Genomic DNA, 21791 nt, shown 5'->3' with positions numbered 1-21791 from the left:
CTCTTAATGACTGTATGTGTATGAATTATTACTTCAGTTTCATGATACTCACTCCAAAGCAGCTCAAAGGAATGTGTTGCAAAACCCCTAAGGAGTAAAACATTAAAGGTTAGAACTGTTATAACAATATACACTACATAGATAAAGTTAGTATTGCTAAAGGAACAAGGGGCTAGCCCTAGTGACATAGTGAGTTTGAAAACTGAAGCAAAATATGAATCAAAGCTCCAAGTGAGAGATGGGACTTGGAAGGGCAGTCTTTATGGCGTGTGTCAATCACTAGGGAATGTGTACAGGACTAAATGGAAAATAAGACAGAATATAATTGCATATTTTCTTCTTTTTTGTTAGCAGATGAGGCAGACATTAATTAGATCACAGTTTGCTTGTACTTATAAAGATGACTGCATAATGAGCAAGAGTAAATGGAATGTTAATTCCTCATCAAAGCCGCTGTCTGCTCTTCGCTTAGAGAACGATGTCTCTGGTAATTGACCTTGTTTGAACAATTAGTCAACCGAATGGCTTTACCTTAGCAAAAACTAGATTATTTCTGCAGCATATTAAGAAATATAAAGACTTTTTCTTAGGCCTGGATTGTTTAAGAAAAATCTAAGTACAGACTTAAGAAAAGGAACATGATGTAATTTACTCTAAGCAGATTTAGGAAATACTTGATAGTTTTGTCTGTTGTGTTTCCACATAGATATTTATTGCTCAGGGGGAGGGTGGCATAGTGCAATGAAAGTGTGGTAACAACTACCTCCTGTCGTTTAGTTGGTACGATCGTTATATTATAAATAATGTTTTTAGATAGTCTGGCCATTTTTAAGTTTTTCATATGTCTCAGGATTTATAAATGTCATTGTTTCTTCCCCCTTGTCCTCCTTCATGACAGAGGGAGCACAGCCGTCTGTTGGGAAAGCCAGACTTGAAACGAGTTCTGAAAATGTGCATGTGGACAGAAGTAAGGATGACAAAGGACCGAGGAAGTCTACTAAACGGAAGCTAGCGAAGAGCAAGCAGCCGGGTGTCAGGGAGGATATTCACTGCGATCAGGGAGATGAGCTGTACCAACCCAAGAATGTTAAGATCCTTAAAGTGCCCAGTGACTCTCACAGGAAAGCTGGTGGCAAACTAGCCCCAGGAGCAAGGGGCAACAGGTGCACCACCAAGGACAAGCTGATCCCTGGCCAGACCAAGCTGACACGGTTTTTTATGCTATAATTTTTCCTCTCCATGCTTTAGATTTAGGTATACAAGATCATTCCCCAAAGCCGTGAGCTAATGTTTGAAATCTGAAGATGTAATTTTTTGTTTCTTATGAATGCTTTCACCTTTGTTTCTCAATATATCTGTGATGCACACAGTTCACAGGTAACATTGTTTAGTGACTTAGGTGGGTTTTACACATAGACCTGTGTGGACTGAAGGATCTTTATTTAGCTCAGCTTCCAACAAACCAAAGAGGGTGCCCAGAGGGTGCTCACCCACATTTTCAATGCCCTCTATTCCTCTGGGAGGGCAATGACTCCTTAAGATGTAAGGAGAGAGAATCTCTTTTTGAGATCCAGTTGGTTATTTATAATGGTCAATTGTAGATGGCTCTCCCTCATTTCTTGAATCAGCTTCTGGGTACTGGGCTTAACTCCCACATATTAACTTCAACCTGAGTGTTTGAAGGAGGCAAATTTCAAGTTTCAAGGCTCCATAGAACATCTTAATTACATTTCCCAAGATGTTCTATTGTGATGCTTTAATATTTTGATACATGTATGTGAGGCTCACATATTAACCACTGTCAAAAAATACCAGTAAGTCAGAATTATGCAGAATTTTTGTGAAGTTTAATGCACAAGTCAAAGCATATCATTTACATAGCATTTACATATTGTAACCAGTTTCTTTTAAAACAGACATTTAGGATGATACACAAGTTACATCAACATTAAGGGCTTTTCTCTCCACTTGCAATGAATCGTTTTCTTCTGAAAGGATGTTGTGGACCAGCAGGTATCAGACTTGCCAACAGGGTCGGTAGACTCGTCCCAGCATACACCTGAGCACTGAAAAGGAACAAACAATGACTATAATTACCACACAGAATTAAGAGAATCTGTGGACTTATAATGAATCCAGAATAAAACAAACCACTATTACTGATTTTGAAAAATTCCCCATTTTGACGTGGGCTGCCTACTATTTGATAGAACTGAACTATGGTCTTGATTTTGTTATGGTCAGATCCAACTCAGTGAAGCTCAGAGCTCTTTTATAAAATTAATATGTAGGAATTGCATGTTTAGAAGGCTACTCACTGTCAAAATCTCTCCTTCCTATGGGAAATTTAGCTGAGTTTTCTTCATCCCCAATTTCCCTCTTTTCCTGTGTGGACTCAGTATTCTGAACTCCATTCTCAGCTGGGAAGACTGCTGGTCCTTTCAGAGCGAGGTAAGGTTTTACAGCCAGACTGAGGGGCAGACCGTGAGTTACGAGATTCTGCTTGGAGCCTGTGTTCTGTGAAGAGAAGATTGGTTTGTATCCCAGCTGTCTTCTTCAGAGTAGAGCTAGAATACAGTTGTACAACATTCTTGCTGATCAGTTCTAAGATGCTGTATACTGTCTTTACCTCCATATGCGAGACAAGATACAAGATTCTGGATAGAATGGGGAAATGCCTGGTTTGTATGACGTTTTCCTAGTTATCTTAATACACACAATGACTGTATGTATGCCTATTTATAAAATTAAAATACAAAATTTACTTCTGGGTGGCTTATAATTGTAAACATCGTTTTCATCTCTAGTGCAATAAAAGGCAGACTGCATACACGTACCTTTGTGGTCTTGTCATCTTCATCCTTCATGAAGCCGCTCTCATCATTTTTGTATCCTTCCAGAGAAGGAGCAACAACCGATCTTTCTGCGGTATCTTCCTTCTGAAAGGCTTTCCCCATCCTGAATGTATTAAATACTATGTCGTCTTCTACGTTCCTGATGGACTTGGAGGCCGAAAGTAAAATGCCGTGAGAAAACAAAGAAAAGGCCAGCATTAACATGTAGGAAGAGAGGCTCATCTTCGCCATCCTGTTTGCTGCTCCGTAAAGCCGAAGGAGAATGTGGGGAGAATGCCACACTCTGCTGGCGACTGAATGATTCCTACCTTTATATACTTTGTGCCTGAATAGAAAACACTTGAAGGCCTTATCTTTTCTTTTTAGAAATGAATCACCCCGTAGAGCCTCGCCTTTGTAAAGCTGCTAATGCTTGCATTGTTTTGGATTTAGTGGCCTGTTGTTTATTTCGTGTGTGAATTTTCCCAGAATCTGATTAAGGTCTTTGAGAGAAGGCTTTCTGTGAGTAGATTATAGCCTCTTGAAAGTGGGATGTTATTAAGGAAGACCATAGGACACCAGGCTCTCCCAATATTACAGTTACCTTCTATGTACTTTCCGATTAAGATATTAAGACGTGTTATTTAATTCATGGATAATAAGGATAAAAGCTTTATGCCCTTTTAATCCTTATTAAATAGAAGTTATCTCTAGAAAAGAGTTTCCTTTATAAATACTTGAGAATGGTCTTTTGTGATTAAAGTGCATGTGCTTGTCTGTATAAACAATAAAAAACTATTCATACTTCATCTAAAACTTACCTGTCTGGTGTTTTTCATCTGAGTTGCTCCCATTGAATTTAGTAACTAATTGATAAGAAGTCTGAAAAGAATATTCATGGTCTCCATAGGGATTAATTTTAGAAGTTTTAGGTTTTTGCTTGCCCTGGCTGGCCTTAAGTTTATGGCAGTCCTCCTACCTCACCTACCAACTGCTAGGATCACAAGTCTGTGCTGTGCCACCATAGCCAGCTTAGAAACTGTGTTTTAAAAATTATATTTCAAGATTAATTTATAAGATTCTAATGGTTAATACATTTTCACACATATATTCTTGTGTGTGTGTGTGTGTTTATAAAGCTGGGTTTCTAGGTGTGGAATTTCTAGGGCATAGACTACGTATATGTTTGGCTTTAGAAATGCCAAATGTTTCTCAAAATAGTTGTAACCAGTTTATGCTTTCATTTAACAGGGTTCAGGAATCCCTGTCGCCATGTCTGACCTTGAGAGTGCTAAAAGGTTGGGTTTCTAGTTGTTGCTTTTATCTGCTTTCTCCCCTTGTTCTGAGATCCGAACCTAGAGTTTGCACATGCTAGCCAGATGCCCTACGCCTGCTCTACTGGGTCTCTAGCTCTTTTTTTCTTTTGGTTTTATTTTTTAGATTGTGTGATACTGTTTTCCAACGTGGCCTGAACTGACCCTGTAACCCACGTAGGGCTTACATTTTTAATCCTCAACATTTAGAATAGCAAGAAGACCCGGCCTGGTTTAGATTGTCTTTTGACAACTGATTACGCACGCTCTGTATGCACCATTCTGGACATTGGATATACAGCTTGGAAATGTTTCTCTTGGTTTGAAGTTTGTTATTTTAACTTGTTTGTGGTGTGTTTTGATGACCCAGTCTGATTAATATTAATATATGAATTTTTCTTCACGTTTGATTATTTCTAATATGTTGTCTTTAAAAGAGATCTTTCCTATCTCTGCAATTATTATTTCCATTTTTCTTTTTAAAACATTTTAATTTTCCTATTTATTATATATTAATTAATTAAATGATTTAGGATGTTGCCAACAGTGGTATATTTGGGCTTTTATGTTTCTGGCATCTACATACCTCCTGGGCCCTTATGCGCCCTCTTTTGTCTGATCTGCTGTACCATCTGCAGGATGCTAGGCTTCTTTGAGTGTGTGGGTCCCTTTCTGAATTCTTCACCATGCCGTCAGATCAACTGCCTCATCCACTTATATTTTAATGTCTAGTGGATGAAGCCTACCAGCCATCTCATTGGCTATCTATTTTCTTAAGCAGTTCCTTGACAATTCTTGGACAGTTCTTAGTTCAAAAGCATAGGACTCCTATAGAACTTTCTCTGAAGACACACTAGCTCACACTCCCAGCAAGTGTTGATATGGAGTGAGCAGACATCTTTGCAGTAGTGGTGATTTTATAGAGAATAGTAGCACTTTATCCCGGAGCACAACCTTAGATCTGTCTATTGTCTAAATGGCAGGAGATGCCTATTTCTGACTTACTGACAGTTTTACCACCCATTGTTGGATTTTATTGAATACTTAATATGTGTTTTAGAAATGATCATACAATTTTTTTTAGTCTTTAGTAAGCTAATGGAATTTTTCTAGTATTAAAGTTTTCATGTGCTTGTAAAACAAATATTTATATTCAACGTGGAAATATTTCATTCAGTAATATTAAATTATTATTATCATGAATGTGATCTCTAAGTTCTCTTTTTAATATTGGATTTATCTGAGTTTGATGTTAGATTATAATAATTTTATAAGATATAATGAGGGAGAGCCTTTACTGTTGAACTATATGGGTATGGGATTCTTTTGATAGGATTTACTTTTTTTTGTTTGTTTCATCTATAGATAGGTATTTAATTTTTCCTTTTTTTGTTTAAAGAATTTACATTCTATGACATATGCAATGTAAATTTTATCAGATAGACATAGTTCAAGTCAGATCACTTGGGGCTACTGGTCAGAATAGGCGAGTGTTTTCTATGTCTTTGTTCTTCACAGAGTGCTTATCTGGGTTTTGTCCTTGTTTATTTGTTTGCTTTTAATCTTAATGCCATGACTCGAGGCCTGGTTTGTTTTCTAGCATTTAAAACCTGCTCTGGGGGGTGTGTGCAATCTATTGAGGTGCTGTTAATACCAACCCTTTTCTTAGTTGCAGTCTTGGAGTATAATAAATATTAATAATTATGTATTTTGTTTTAAGTTTCCACTGGGTGAATTATTTTGGCTAGGCTTCCTCTAAGATTGGGGCCAAATCCAAACCATTCTGATGGTTTAAGAAATTAGTTAGTGCTTTCCTTTATTTTGTTTAAACTGTTCTAGCTTCTGAACACTATGAAGTTTCCCATAACCATTTAATTATGGAGATAGTTTCCAATTTTTAATGATAACTTCTTTTACATCGGTTACGCTGATGTGCAGTAGAGCATGGCAGATTTCTTTTTCACTGATGCTGAAGTGAAAGTTCCCCAAGTGCTGGAAGGCAACTGTGAAGGAGGAAACCATTGCCAGATGGAGCCACACGGTTCAGGAACCTGGGTCAGCACTAGGTTCCACTGGGATGAGGCTTCAGTCGCTGAGGAGCTACTTCATACGGCATCTTTGTAAGTTTTATCATCGGACTTCTCTTCCAACTAGCCTACCTTTTCAGACAGAAAATATGAAGGTCTATTACCAAGTATCTCTCCTTAGCCATTCTTATACATCACTAGCGATGCTTCATTGTGGTTTGAGTTCTTTTTCCCAGAGAACTCATGCTGAGAAGATTTTTATCTATTAATGTATCTTCTATGTTTAGACTTTTTGCCCCGACCATAGAAGGGATGTTTGTTTCCTTTTGTTAATTAAGTTGTAAGAATTATTACTTGTTTATTTTCTCCCTCCCTCTCTTTCTCTCTTTCTTTCCCTTTTTGTCTCTTGCTCTCCCTCCCCTTTTCTTTCTTGCCCTCTCTCTCTCCCTCCCTCCCTCTCTCTCTCTCTTTCTCTCTCTGTGAGATTATTATCTCTCTCAAATGAATTTTGATAAGCATAATAAAATTTTCCTTTTGATTAAACAAGTTTTGAAATTAGGAATTGTTATTGCTTTCATTTTCTAAGAAATATTTACTTATTTCTAACATATGAAAAGGTATTCTTTTACTTCTGTAGCTTTAAAAAAATCTTAAATTTAAATCTATCATATTTTCTTGCGTTTTAAAAGTGGTAGGTCAGATAATTCCTGTCCTTTTTCTTTCCACATGGAGATCCAGCCATGTTATCATATTAGCTGAAACGTTTTTTCCCTCAGATTGCTTTGCTTTGATGTCTATGTGAAGAGTTAAATCCCTAACAGTAAAGAGTTGTTTGGGACTTATTGACTCATTTGTTTACTGGTTGATGTGTTTATTTAAATTTTATTGCTGTCTTATCTTGATGCATAATACATATATATGTTCTAAGTGAGCAGATTTTAAGGGTTCTGGAATAGCTTTGCCATATATCAGTTTGTGTGGAGGAAGTTTTATCCAGTGACATAGCTAGCTGCTTTGGCAAGGGATCACATCTAAAGACCTTCTAGGTCTGTGATCTGGCTGGAATGACACACCTTTAATCCCTTTGACTGGAATACAGACACACCCTTAGTATATACCTTTAATCCAAATAATGAAGGCAAAGTCAGTTTGTCGAAGGAAGCAGCCATGCTTGAAAGTTACATCTAATTAAGGGGCAGACAAAGTGATGAATCAGAGAAAGACTTGGGAGAATGAGTCACGGGTAGGATATGCCCAACTCTGACAAGAACAGGAATTGGAAGTCAGTTGGAGTTGGAGTTTGTGACAGTTCAGTTCGTGAAGTTCAAAGGGAATTTTTACTAGGACAGTTTTATAGACAGGTTGCAGAGATGACAAGGTAGACACAGGTGAAGACTGAATGAGCCAGAGAATGAAGAGTAGAACAGATTGGTAGTGTTAGTTTGAGGCCAACCAGAGCAATTCAGTCAGAAGCTAGGAGAAGCCAGTTTGAATCAGTCAGCTGGGAGAGGAGTTTGATCCAGAACAACTGAGTTGAACCGGCCAGCCAGAATTCAGAGCTAGGAAGGGCGAGTTTCTCAGTAGTAAGCCTCTGACAAGCTTGTCATTATAATAATATTGAAGTTGACTAGACAACTTGTTTCTTTGTCATGATTGCTATGTATGCTAAGCTTTGTTTTTTAAAATCATAGATTATACTTTGGATTTACACTGGAATTAAGTTAGAAATCAACAGCAGAAAAATAACAAGTAATATGCAAATGTTTATAAATTGAATACCACATTTTAAAAAATCATGTAATTTTGGAAAGAAACCGAAATAAAAATTAAATAATAGTTTGGATTAAAGGTAAATATGACATAATGTGGAACCAGCTAATGTGCTTAAAAGGAAACATGCTTGTAAAATTAAAAAATTAAAAACATGAAATCTTAAGCTTTCATGTTAAGGAATTAAAAAATTCAGAGAATGGAAAAAACTTCTAAGCATAAGAATAAGAATTAAAACAATGTGAATTAATCATACACTAGAAATTGTATGAGCAAAGATTAATGCCTTTAGTGAGACTGCTCAAGAAGGGAAGCATAAGTTACATCAGGAATGAAAACAAAGACATTACTACGATTCTTAAAAGTAATGAAAGACAAAGATTGAAAGACCAAAGAGATAGCTCTGTTTGTGAAGTGCTTGCTGCACAAATATGAGGGCTGGAGTTGAAGCTTCAGCACCCCTCTAAATGTTAGGTATGATGACACACCTTGGTAATTCCCATTCCGGGGAAGCTGAGACAGGAGGGCTTGTTGTAGGGCTTGTTGTAGGTCTTGTTGGCCAGCCACTGTAGCCATATCATTGAGTTCCAGGTCCAGTGAGAGACTGCATCTCAAAACATAACCAAAACAATATAGTTATTGAAAAAGATTCTCAGCATAGATCTCAGGCCTTCAAAGACATGAATATGCAATATGTATATATGTTCATACACGTGTATGTGTATACTCAAACATTTGCACACAGATACATAGAAGCACACATGTAAACCTACAAATGCACACACATGTACATGGATACACACAAAAGCATGTACTGTGAGACAAAGATGGGAACCCTATACCTTGCAAGTTAATGGGAGACCAAGTCAGGAACGATATACCTTGCAGAGTAAGAATTCGGTCTGCAGTTAAGACAGATAAGAATAAGTTCCTAGTGGTCCTGTGCAGGTTAAGGTCTCAGTTTGTAGTTAACGAATAAGGTCCTGTTTGTTCTGAGCTAAATTGTTGCAAGTTAAGGTCTCTATTTACAATTACACTAAACTTGCGACCCCATATATCCTTACTCGTGTTCCTTCCCTTTCATTGTGGTCACCTAACAATGTACAACAGCCAACTCTCTCACTCCTGTGGACACCTTATCACTGACATAAATGGGACTTCAAGAGGTTGACAGGAACTGTTCTCTCAAATCCACACTTAGCACTCTAAGGCAGTCAGTTGGCCAGTCCTGGGTGCACCCCAAAATATAGCTTATTTTAACTGGACAATCTTGGATTTGGTCATATGAATCTCAGATTCAACAGCGTGCACGCGCGCGCGCGCACACACACACACACACACACACACACACACACCACATAAACTAAGCACATATCAAGACATGATAATAATGTTTTATAGATGAACAATAAATTAGCAAACAGTCTTTCGCATAGCACTAGACAATACCTACACTGGGGTCAGAGAACACACACTTTGGGCCTTCTGGGCCACACAGCCATGCCGGCTTAGCTGTCCGATAATAATACAGAAGCATCCATGGCGTGCACTATGTACTTTGTAAGGGGTTTGACTATCACAATAAGTCTTTACTTGTAAATATGAGCAACTTTAAGGGTATAGTTTTCTGTTTATCTCTTGTAAACAAATATTCACGGAATAAGATTGGCACAAGAAAAATCTAAATATTTCCATAGCCATTAAAACAATTGAATGCCTGAATTAAAAATTATTGTCACAAGGAAAATGCCAGGGAAGATGGCTTCACTGATAAATTCTTTTCCACAAGAATACCAATCTGACCTGGGAAGAGGTAGTTCTATGGTTAAAGTCCTCACTGTGCAAGCATGAAGACCTAATCTTGGACCCCCTGGGACCCAAATTTTTTCATTTGTTTTAATGTATGGCAACACACACATCTCACCTGGAAAGAGGAGAGAGGTGGGTCCCTAGGGCTCACAGGCCAGCCAGCCTAGCATACTCAGCGAGCTTTGGTTCAGTCAGAGCCCTTGTCTTGGACTGTAGATATGGCTCAGTGGTTAAGGGCACTTGCCACTCTTACAGAGAACCCAGATAGGTCTGCAACAGGTCCTCTGCATTAGCTATTACTATTTCTATAGGAGTCTTGACTAAGAGTCCAAGTGAGTCTCTGACTCCTGTGCCTGCTCTTGGGATTCTCTTCTGTTTGATTGTTGTCTAACTGATATGATAGTTTTTGCTGCATTCCATTATTGTATGTTATATGATTGTATGTTTTCATGGCATGGCTTGGAAGCTGGTTCTTTTCTTACCTGAGTCAGAAGGGGAGTGGATCTGGGGTGGAGGGGGCGGGAGTTGGGGAGAAACTGTGAGTTGTGGAGGGACAGAAAACTAATATCAGGATATAGACTATGACATAAGAATCTACTTTCAATAAAAGGAAAAGATAAAAGAGGAAGTATTTCTTTGTGGGAGGAGGATTGGGAAAATACTGATTAAAGAAGACAAAAGTTTTCATTGGAGCCACAGCCTCCTTGAGCCAGGTCCCGCGGTCGCAGCTTGTGCCGCTGCCGCCTTGTCCTCACCTCAGCATCTTGCTTTGTGGGTTGGTCCCTCTGACACAGGAGCTCCAAGCTGCTCTTCTTTTTTCCTGAAGCCCTTCAAGGCGGTCTTCGGTTTCCTTCTTTCCAGCCGACCCTCTCCAGACCCCTGAAGATGGTGGACCGTGAGCAACTGGTGCAGAGAGCCGGGCTGGCCAAGCAAGCAAGCAGAGCGCTACAACAATATGGCTGCAACCAAGAAGAACGTGACAGCTGAATGAACCACTGTCCAATGAGGAACGGAACCTCCTGTCAGTGGCCTACTATAAGGTGGTTGGGGCTTGCCCCTCCTCCTGAAGGTTCAGCAGCAGCACTGAGCAGAAGACATCTGCAGATGGCAACGAGAAGAAGCTAGAGATGGTCTGAGCCTACCGGGGGAAGATCGAGAAGGAGTTGGAGGCTGTGAGCCTGGACGTGCTGAGCCTGCTGGACAACTGATCAACTGCAGCGAGACCCAGCACCAGAGCAAGGTGTTCTTCCTGAAGATGAAAGGGGCCTATTACCATTACCTGGACGAAGTGGCCGCCGGGGAGGAAAGGGCATCCGTGGTGGAGTCGTCCGAGAAGGCTTACAGCAAAGCCCATGAGACCAGCAAGGAGCCCATGCAGCCCACCCACCCGATCGGGCTGCGCCTGGTGCTTAACTACTATTTTCTACTACGAGATCCAGAGCACCCCGGAGCAAGCACGCCGCCTGGCCAAGACCGCGTTCTACGATGCCATCGCCGATCTCCTAACGCTGGGTATCAGTGGCAGCAAAAGCTACAACTAAGGCCCCAGGTGGACTGGCAGTGCACGCTGATGCTACTACTGCAGTCTTTATTGTTTTTTCCCATGAGCTGGGGGTGGGGTGGAGGAGGAAAAGGGAGGCCTGACCTTCCTAAGGATAAACCTATGACAGTCCTGTCTTTGATTGCCTCTTTGACATCTTTTGCCAAAATACCACTAGTGGAAAGCCAGGCTAGCTATTGGTATTGGAGTAGCAGCCTCACATAGGCACCCGGATGGTTGTGCAGGCTCGTGTAAGCGGAGCCATTTGCCTTTAGTTTAACTTATGCTAGACGGTAGGGTTCTAAGAGGAAGAACCAGAGGTGGATGTCCATATTCAGTGCGTTCTGTTGTTCCAGTAAGGATTCTTCTGTTCACACACTCTCGTCTTCAGTACCATGGCCGTTCTCTCTGTGTGTGGGTGTACTTTTTCCTCTCTCTTTTTCTCTTTTCTTTCTTTCCCTGGGGGTGAATACCAGAGAAGTTATGGTTTAAATTACTCAAGTGGACAGACTCAGAATAGAAGGTACAACCTTTGTTAATGAGTCAGACATGGCCCTGTATTTAGAAGTCTCTGACAGGTTGACAGTGTTAACACTAAAGTGTAGTTTACCGTATTTCTACATGACAGCCATACATGACACAAAGCCATTGTTTCTGAGTTTTCCTTCATCAGTTCGGCTTTACATCTGTGTCCAGGTTGGTTTGGCTGTTCATCAGCTCTTATCGTGGGGAGAGACAGAGCTTCCCGTTAGGGTTTGATTGATGGGTGCTCGGCAGGTGACTGTGGGGAATACATTTTTTGGGGGGGTTCTTCTTTACTCTTTAAGGTAAGCTCATCACAAATATAGAAACCGTTAAGTACCCTCCCCCCTGCCCCCCACACACATACAGAGAGAGAGAGCGAGAGAGAGAGAGAGAGAGAGACAGGGAGAGACAGAGAGAGACAGAGACAGAGAGGAGAAAATTCAGGTCTGTATGTCCTTTATCAGAGACTCTCCTGCTGTCAGCAGGCAGGATCGGCACTTGAGTCCACCCCACACCTTGTGCTAGCAGCATGCAGGTGTCGGGAGGTGTTGGATTGGTCTGTAGAGGTGGACGGTTATCAACAAGATATGACGCATACGGTACCAGCAGCTGAGCCAACAGGAAGCCCACTTGGAAGAGGCAGTTCACTCGAGGGAGCCTGGTCCCTAAGCCAGTAGTCCCTGCCACCCCTCCAACCCCCAGCACTCCTTCCCCAAGTGCTCAGCGGAGGGTAGCCGAGGTTCAGCAGGAGGCGCTGCTCACCCGGTCTGACCTAGGCTTTCCTGGTTGTCCTTTCTGAATGAAATCGTAGTTGGAGATTGACCTCTCTCATGAGATCACTGTACATGAGACATTGAAGGAAGCTATGCTACTGTGTCCTACATGGTCCATATCAGCTCTAGGTCCCTCCTCCTCACTGTGGATAAATCTTTCCATAAACGTGCCCTGTTGCATGCAGAGTGTGCATTCGTGTCTTCTGGAGAGCCCACAGCCTCGTGAATTCCTAAGACGACTGCACCCCAAACTCGCTTGACTTGTCTTCAGAGACCCAGCAGCCACTTTCTCTTAAATTGAAACCAAGCTCCCACTTAAGTTGAATATGCGTAACAGGATGCTGGTGACATGGCCAGATTAAAATGACGCCCTTCTGCCCAGTCCTCCTAGCATGCCCTCCCTCAGAGGCCCCATCCTCATGCTGATGTGCAAGCACCCATTAACTGAGACCAACGGGAGACCACAGTGGAGGAAGCTTGGCCACCAGAGCCATGGACAGAGAGGTCTGTAGGGCTTCTCCCAGTTTGTCGCCATGTCGGCAATGAACACATCTGTGTCCTGCTCGTACTGTTTGGAAATGACATACCGGAATTGCAAAACCTAGTTTCTGTTTAAATTTCAGCCCTGACCTTTATTGTGTTCTAGAAAAAAAATCATGTGAGGGCAGAACTGAAGAGGGAGAGCGGGAGACCTGACATGAGCTTGGATGGTTCCTTCTCCTTCCCTTACGTTTGCGCACCTGCCTCTGTTGCTGTCTCTGTTGCCGCGGCGGCGACTCCACCCTATTGATACAGTATTGTGCGTGCTCGTGTTGTAGTTCTATATGGTAGCTTAGCATTTATTACCTTACACTGTAGGTGTTATGTCCTCCTCTGACAGACAGACAGACAAAGCTGCTAAGACTTCAAATTTTTTAAAAGCTTTTTAATTTAATTTTTTTCTTTCAGGGGTAAAGTTTGCATCACCAAATAGTGATTGTAACAAGCTGAATTGTTTTGGATGTTGCTACGGTGACATGCAGTTTTCTATTTTGTTTTTCAGGGGGGAGGGGACAAAAGATACAGCAGTGTTAGCTTACTTTTAATGTCTGGTGTTTGTCGTGGTGCAATTATAACTATTACTGTGTAGGGTAACGCCGTGGATGTTCTCTGACCGCACCTCTGTGCTCTATCTTCATGTTATACAGTGAAACTAATCAAATGATTCCTCCCTCCCCCAACTCCGTGTTTCGCTTTGGAATTATTTCCCACATGGACCACTCTTAGCAGTTTCCTCAGTGATGGAATATTCAGGAATGTGAGAGTCATTATGTAGCCATTGTACATTGAGCAAAATAAACTTACAGATCTGAAAGAAAAGAAGACAGAAGGTTTGTTAGCAATAAGCATACATATGTAGTACTACAGTTTATGACAATGAACTTGAGCGTTGCCAAGCACATGGATTCTAAGTGCTCTGTTGTAGACTTTTCAATAAACCTTCTTGCCTTGACTGAATGGATCTTTAGAATGTCACTGTTTCTTTTCTTAACATTTTTGGAATTTTTTTCTATTTTGACAACAAATATAACATGTTTTAAACACCTGTTTAGGTCCTATGTGCTAAGAAGAATTTATGATAGTTTTTTAAATTGGAAATCTTATTTATTTACATTTCAAATGTTATCCCCTTTCCCGGTTTTCCCTCTGCAGCCCCCCATCCCATCTCCCCTTACACTGCTTCTATGAGGGTGCTCCTCCACCTAGCCATTCCCTCCCACCTCACCACTCTGACATTCCCCTACACTGGGGCATCGGGCCTTGACAGGACCAAGGGCCTCCCCTCCCACTGATGCCAGATAGAGCCCCTTCAGCTCCTTCAGTCCTTCCCCTAACTCCTCCATTAGGGTTCCTGTGAATGTTACTGTTTTTATCTGTGTGCTTCCAGTTGGTGTGGGCCACAGGGGCTATTCTTGTTTGAGAACTGGGTAGTGGAAGTGAAGGGAAAAGAGACCACCTATGTAATTCCACACATGACGTCATTCGTTTTCCTGCTCATCTTATTGGCTGTGCTAGCAGTCAGGGCTACTATTTCTCCACTTTCCCTTGGAATCATGTTTACTTTCTCTGGGTCAGTGTGTGTGTGTGTGTGTGTGTGTGTGTGTGTGTGTGTGTGTGTGTGTGTGTATTCAGTATCAGAGGGTTCATACACAGGAAAATCTGATGAGTTTTATCTTACAGGATATTTGAACCCATTTCTAGTTAGGTTGTGGCTCAACCATTAGCACACATGTTTAATCCCATACATGCCCGTAGTACTCATCTTTTTTTAATATCTATTTTTATTGGATATTTTTATTACATTTCAAATGTCATCCCCTTTCCCAGTTTCCCCATCCACAAACCCCCTATCCCATCCTCCCTTCCCCTTCTTCTATGAGGGTGTTTCCCACACCCATCCACCCCTTCCTACTTCCCCACCCTGATATTCCCCTACACTGAGGGATCCAGCCTTGGCAGGACCAAGGGCGTCTCCTCCCTTTGGTGCCCAACATGGCCATCCTCTGCTGCATATGCAGCTGGAGCCATAGGTCTGTCCATGTGTACTCTTTGGATGATGGTTTAGTCCCTGGGAGCTCTGGTTGGTTGGTATTGTTGTCCTTATGGGATTGCAAACCCCTTCAGCTCCTTCAATCCTTTTTCTAACTCCTCCAAATGGGCACTCTGTTCTCAGTTCAATGGTTGGCTTCGAGCATCTGCCTCTGTATTTGTCATTCTCTGGCAGAGCCTCTCAGGAGACAGCTATATCAGGTTCCTATCAGCACTTCTTGGCATCAGCAATATTATCTGGGTTTGGTGGCTGTATGTATATGGGCTGGGTCCCCAGATAGGGCAGTCTCTGGATAGCCTTTCCTTCAGTCTCTGCTCTGAACTTTGTCTCCATATTTCTTCCTATGAATATTTTTGTTCCCCCTTTTAGGAAGGATGGAAGCATCCACACTTTGGTTGTCCTTTCTTGAGCTTCCTGTGGTCTGTGGATTGTATCATTGGGTAATCCAAGCTTTTGGGCTAATATTCACTTATCAGCAAGTGCATACCATGTGTGTTCTTTTGTGATTGGGTTACCTCACTCAGGATGAGATTTTCTAGTTCCATCCATTTGCCTAGGACTTTCATGATGTCATTGTTTTTAATAACTGAGTAGTAGTCCATTGTGTAAATGTACCACATTTTCTGTATCCATTCCTTTGTTGAAGGACCTCTGGGTTCTTTCCAGCTTTTGGCTATTGTAAATAAGGCTGTTATGAACATAGTGGAGCACGTGTCCTTGTTATATGTTGGAGCATCTTTTGAGTGTATGCCCAGGAGTGGTATAGCTGGGTCCTCAGGTAGTACTATGTCGAATTTTCTCAGAAAACTCCAGATTGATTTCTAGAGTGGTTGTACCAGCTTGCAATCCCATAAACAATGGAGGAGTGTTTCTCTTTCTCCACATCCTCACCAGCATCAGCTGTCACCTAAGTTTTTGATCTTAGTCATTCTGACTGGTGTGAGGTGGAATCTCAGGGTTGTTTTGATTTGTATTTCCCTGATGACTAAGGATGTTGAACATTTCTTTAGGTGCTTCTCAGCCATTCGATATTCCTCAGTTGAGAATACTTTGTTTCTGTACCTCAGTTTTTAATAGGGTTATTTGAGTCTCTGGAGTCTAACTTCTTGAGTTCTTTGTATGTATTGAATATTAGCTCTCTATCAGATGTAGAATTGATAAAGATCTTTTCCCAATTTGTTGGTTGCTTTTTTGTCCTAATGACAGTGTCCTTTGGAGTTTTATGAAGTCCCATTTGTCGATTCTTGATCTTAGAGCATAAGGCATTAGTACTCACCTTCAATCCCAAACAGTGGAGGTAAAGTTAGTTTGTAGAAGGAAGCATTGCGTTTGGAAAGTTGAAAGTGATGTCTAATTGAGTGACAAAGTGCCGAATCAGAGGAAGATTTTACAGAATAGAATATGGCCAACTCTCAGGAGAGCAGAGAGGAAAGGGAAGCTACTTAAGGGAGAGACAGACAATATAAGAGAATAGAGTACAGTCCAAGAATACAGCAGAGTTTGTGGAAACAGTGCAGTAGAGTTGAGAGGGAGAGTAGAGCAGTGCAGAGAGGGAGAAGGAGGCAGTTTTACTGGGACTGTTTTATAGAGACAGATTGAAGAGAGAACAAGCTAGACACAGATATAGAATGAGAAGGAGCCACAGGATTAGAAAAGATTGCTAGAATTAGTTGGAGGCAGAGCAGAGCAATTCAGAGGTCAAGAGAAGAGGCAGATCTGTGAGAGGGGCGTGAGCTGAGCTGAGTCAGCCAGAGCTCAGGAAGAACTAGGGAGGGTGAGCGTATTCAGCAGCACATGTCAGAGGCTGAAAACATTCTAGGCCTAGATTAGATTGTATGTGGGGGTAGGGGGTAGCTAGAAGCTTCCAGGACAAGGCATAGGTTAGGAGACAACAGTAGTAAGCTTCCTAGATAATTACAACAGGAAAATAAGTTACCTTTCCAGTTTCATTCTGCTCTTATGGTTTTCAAGTCATGCTGGTAGATTCTAGTTTGTCTTTGCTCTTTTGCTCCTTGGTTTTTGAATTTAAATCCATCTTCCTCAGCTTGCCTTGTCTGCAGATGCCAGCATGTAATGGAATGATCTTACTAGGAATGTGGGATTATCTACCGTAGTAGCATGAGATCAAATCCTTATAGCAAATCATGTATCTGTTTCTGCAGATACATGTGAGTATATGTATGATACAACTTTTCTGGCTGCATTCTGACTAATATTTATTTCAGTCTTTTTTATAAGTCTGGCATAAACTTGGTTGCCAGAACCTGAAAAGAATATTACCAGAAGGGAAGAGTATAGGTTGCCAGTCTTTTTCATGAATACAAGTGTAAATGTCTTCAACAAAACACTCTCAAATAAATCCAGCTATATGGAAGTAATGTGTCCTAGCCAGATGATATTTATTTTAGGAATATAAATTTTAATTTTCAAAAATTGAAATAGAATCACTTTAAATAAATAAATGAAGGCATGCAGAACAGCACATGGAAAAACCATCTGTGCTAATTGCTACTGTGCTTCTGAACACTGAGATTGTTGAATTCTTCATATGGTGGTCATTAATGACCTTGATCAAACATTTTTAATGACACTAAGAGGTACTGATCCCTGAAGGGAAGAGATTTATGGAAGAATGCGAGGGAATCGGTGGAGACATTGAATAGAGGCACTATGCCAATGATTTAAAATGCAGAAAAGTTGAATTGTAGACAAGAGAGGTGTTAAACTAGGGGAATATTTCTGGCTAAAGGTGGAAGATACAGCTTGGTGATGATGGTGGTAGTACCTTATGAAGGAAATCATAGAAGACGCTCTCCTGACGGTGTAGAATGAAGACCATCACTCCCAATTAACCTGGAACCCTGAGATACTTCCCAGGGGCCTCTGGGTTGTGTTATATAGTTAACAGGGAAATGTGGTCATTTTAGCCACTCAGAATCAACAATACTTAAGTAGACATGCTGGTTTTCACCTGCTATCCTAGGAGTCTACAGGTAGAGGCAGGAGAATCATGACTTCAGTGCCAATCTCAGCCACGCATATTGAGGTCTTGTCACCAGATGGTATGTTGTATTTAGTGTGATATAAACAGAATTAAGCCAATCAAAGAACCAGTTGTAAAGAATAGAATATACTCAAATATTAGAATTTTAAATTAATAATTTTGAGAATTCCCTTCATGCTTTTGTCACAAACCAAGATTTAAGATAATTCCTTGACCTTTTTTTGGTTCCTTGGAAAGATGGTTGTTGAATTTTGTTTTAATTCCTAGAGATTTTGGAGTCATCTGATATCTTTCTTTCAGAAAAACAATCTGATGATAGCTTTCAACATTGGGTTACCAGCAAGGATTGTTATATTTATACACTGATTCATAATTCCAGGTTGCTTCACATTATTTACTGTAAAGCTACATTGAGTCTTCATTGTCATGCATGTTAGGAATCTTAGGTTTGTACTCTCATGGATGTCTTGCCCCTCAGACATTCCTACTTATTATATTTCAAAGTCTAGACTTCTAAAACATTTTTACAATGTAGTGGTTTCTTCTATATAGGTTAAATGTGTGACTCATTTGTAAGACTGTATTTTCCTGTGTGTGATAGATTGGATAGTGAAAGCATCGGGATAACTGGTATACCTGGTGTGTTTTCATCATTGCCATGTACAGTAAGTACTCTTTGCCATCATTTGCTTTACTCACAATAATTCTTGCTCTTAACATCCCTTCATTTTGTCTAGCTTTTTGTCAATTCATTCATTCATCTGTCCATCCATCCATCCATCCACCCATCCATCCATCCATCCATCTATCTATCCATCCAAATCTAAAATGCCCTTCAAGATTCTTCTGGGGTTGGGATAGTGGCTCATTCCATAAAATTTGTTCCATGCAAATATCAGGACATGGGGTTGATCTCCAGAGTTCAATAAAAGAGGCAGGCATAGTGGCATATATCTATAATTCTAGTACTTGAATATGAATATGAATATAGGCAGATACCTGTAGCTCACTGATAAACTCCAGGTTCAGCAAGAGAGCCTATCTCCCAAAATAAGGTGGAGAGCAATTGAAGAAGATGCCTTGCATTGACCTCTGGTCTCTAAACATGTACATTTGTACTTGCACAAACATGTGCACCCACATACATTCACATACCACCACACAAATATGTTCACAGCCAGCCTATAAATATACTATGCACATATATACATACATACATACATACATACATACATACATACATACATACACGCATGCATGCATGCATGCATGCATACATATACAAACATATAAACAAAGACACTTCTTTCAGCTTTGTTGGGGCACTACAGCCAATTTCTCTATTTTGAGTCTTTACTGTTGTAATACATTATTATAATTAAATTTATGTATTTATTAGTTTATAAGAGCTATACTTGTCTGCAGAACCTTGCCTTCATGACTTCATTCTTTGCTATAACCATGCCCACTATGTGCTCCAGTTTAGTGATTAGCTTCCACTAAGTGTATACTAATCAAATATCACACAGGAATATGCTAGGAATAGTGTTATATATGGAAGACCTTTCCGATCCCAACCTTTGCCTCATCATCATAATATTTACTAGCTAGGAGGACCATGTCCCTCTAGGCCTTCCTTAATCAGCAGACATCTATTTAATCTCAAGATACTAGAGAAAGGCAAGTTGAGATCAGCCTCTTTGCCTAGCTTGTTCTTAATTGACCCCAAAAGCATAATCAATAAACATTCATTGTTCAATGTCTTCTGAAGTTTTGCTTGCTTTTGTTGTATGAGAGGAAAATTAGTCCATCTTTCTTATGAAAGTCATTGTAACCATAGATAATTGGCATAAGTGTTCTCCTTCCTGCCTGCCTTGCTGAGTGTACCTCTTTCCTCTCTCAACACCCTCTAGTCACATTGTTGTTCTTTCTATTACCATGTTATGCCAAGGTCAGTTTTGGTGAGTCTTCTCCATCATCACCTGCAAGCATCTGCCTCCTATTGGTGTGAGCATTTACCACTCACTCATTACCATGAGACACATTCAACTCTCATAGCTTCTTAGGGTATTTCCTTGGTTACATGACATAAAAGAACCCCTCAGCTCAGTCATGTACGACTCTGCCTACATCCTTACATTGTTGGCTATATTTCTCTATAAAATAATCTCATTTGTTTACATATTTATTGTCCATCTCATGCAATGGTGCTTTGTTTACTCCCCTGGGCTTGAAGAAGAGTGACATGTAATAAACTTTCAATGCATGTAGTATAAAAGTATGGGGGCTTTTTCTTGTTAAGAGACAAGATGGTACAATATATGATAAACGTTTGTTAATTATCTAGGGCTGCTGGAACAATGGCCTTAAAGCCATTTGTTGCAGATGGTTCTTTTTTACAGTTCTAGAAGCTGCAAGTTCGAAATCAATGTATGGACAGGACAGTTCTCCCTGCAGTGGATTGTCCTTTCTTACCTCTTCCAGCTTCTGATAGCTTTCATTGGTTTGTGGTTGTATCGTTTATGTTTCTTCCTTTAATGATGTTCTCTTTGTGTCTGTCCTTAATATTCCTCTGCCTTTCTCTTATAAGTATTGATAGGATGGCGTTTAGTGTCCGTTGTGATGACCCAGAATTACCTCCTCATCTTAAAATTGTTAACTTAGTTATATTTTCAAGACTTTATAAGTGTAACATTTACAGGTTTGGGGGGGTCGATCTGATAGCTAACTAGTATGTGGGAGGCATCTTGTTTGTGAAAATGTATGTGAGCACAAGAGCTTCATGTAAGAACACGTGCAAAGAGACCAGACACATCTAAGATAACTCTGAGTTACTGCTTAGATGGACACGACCATGTTACCTAACACTGTTCTGTGCTTCTTTCCTCTTTGGCGAGACACTAACAATAAGACCTATTTTTGAACATTGTAGAAATTGGTGTGTAAGCACTGAGAACAGTTAATCAGTCACTATGCGTGTGGAGGAATGCCTTGTGTTAACTATGTACCACGTTTCTAAGTGCATACTATGTTTTAGCTAACCAAACTACTATGGCAGAGATGAAATCATTGCTCAAAATCGCATCTAGCTTGTGGTCCAGATGAAGTTCAGTCACACACTGCTGATTGATACTGTAGTCTGATTGATACTGTTATTTTAAAATTATTACTGTGAGAATAGAATTGGCTCTTAACATTTCCAGGAAAACTAGAAGTGTCTGGGGAACATGGGATTCACAGAGTAGAAATTATGAATATTTTTAGCTTTGTGTTAAGTTGACTCCTCCGGGCAATGTAGTTGCTTATTAATCTCACTACCTTTCTGTGAAACATGGATTAAAGGTACATGTTCTAGAGACATCCATCCCTTTGGAGACTTAGGCAAGTAGACCCAGCTCATCTTTCCATTTCTCATTTTGCCTTAATAGAGAATATACTTGATATTTTGGTTTCTCTCCTGTTGCACTGATAAAGTTCTTTGATAAAACAATGTAATGGTTTATTCTGACTCACAGTTCAAAGATATGGTCCATCATGATGGGGAGATCACAGTGGCAGGAGCTTAACATATAATATTCATGGTTGGAAAGAAGTGATGACTACACC

The 21791-nt window shown here is 40.4% G+C and overlaps 2 protein-coding genes and 1 pseudogene across 10 annotated transcripts in view; 2 read left to right on the top strand and 1 right to left on the bottom strand.

Moving 5' to 3' along the window:
* Positions 1 to 3650, top strand: part of Parpbp (PARP1 binding protein) — a 69434-nt gene extending 65784 nt beyond the window's left edge. For 5 of the 9 annotated variants that reach the window (XM_006241189.5, NM_001401237.1, XM_039078222.2 and 2 more), the window contains 2 exons: positions 352 to 487; positions 899 to 3650. In XM_006241189.5, coding sequence (XP_006241251.1) covers positions 352 to 487; positions 899 to 1227 — 465 coding nt within the window. In that variant the 3' untranslated portion in view covers positions 1228 to 3650. The remainder of the gene's footprint in view (positions 1 to 351; positions 488 to 898) is intronic. The other 4 variants (XM_063262830.1, NM_001401236.1, XM_039078223.2 and 1 more) reach the window with 2 other exon arrangements.
* On the bottom strand, positions 1827 to 3143 carry Pmch (pro-melanin-concentrating hormone). The gene is made up of 3 exons (NM_012625.2): positions 2838 to 3143; positions 2319 to 2517; positions 1827 to 2066 (listed from the first exon to the last, which is right to left on the bottom strand). Exons 1-3 carry the CDS (start codon positions 3084 to 3086, stop codon positions 2017 to 2019), a joined length of 498 nt encoding a protein of 165 aa, NP_036757.2. The 5' UTR covers positions 3087 to 3143; the 3' UTR covers positions 1827 to 2016.
* A 1025-nt stretch (positions 3651 to 4675) lies between the features above and the next one.
* Ywhag-ps6 (tyrosine 3-monooxygenase/tryptophan 5-monooxygenase activation protein, gamma, pseudogene 6) lies at positions 4676 to 15057 on the top strand (annotated as a pseudogene).
* Positions 15058 to 21791: the final 6734 nt, after the last annotated feature.

This window comes from Rattus norvegicus, chromosome 7 (assembly GCF_036323735.1).
Source record: "Rattus norvegicus strain BN/NHsdMcwi chromosome 7, GRCr8, whole genome shotgun sequence".
NCBI classification, from domain to species: domain Eukaryota; kingdom Metazoa; phylum Chordata; class Mammalia; order Rodentia; family Muridae; genus Rattus; species Rattus norvegicus.
This window is presented reverse-complemented; position numbering and strand designations above follow the sequence as displayed.

Excerpts from the sequence above, each read along its gene's own strand:
- Pmch (NM_012625.2), bottom strand. The coding sequence starts at position 3,086 with ATGGCGAAGATGAGCCTCTCTTCCTACATGTTAATGCTGGCCTTTTCT. Across the intron at positions 2,518-2,837 it reads AAGATGACAAGACCACAAAG|AACACAGGCTCCAAGCAGAA; the intron begins GTACGTGTATGC and ends TTCTCTTCACAG. Across the intron at positions 2,067-2,318 it reads AGGAAGGAGAGATTTTGACA|TGCTCAGGTGTATGCTGGGA; the intron begins GTGAGTAGCCTT and ends GTTCCTTTTCAG.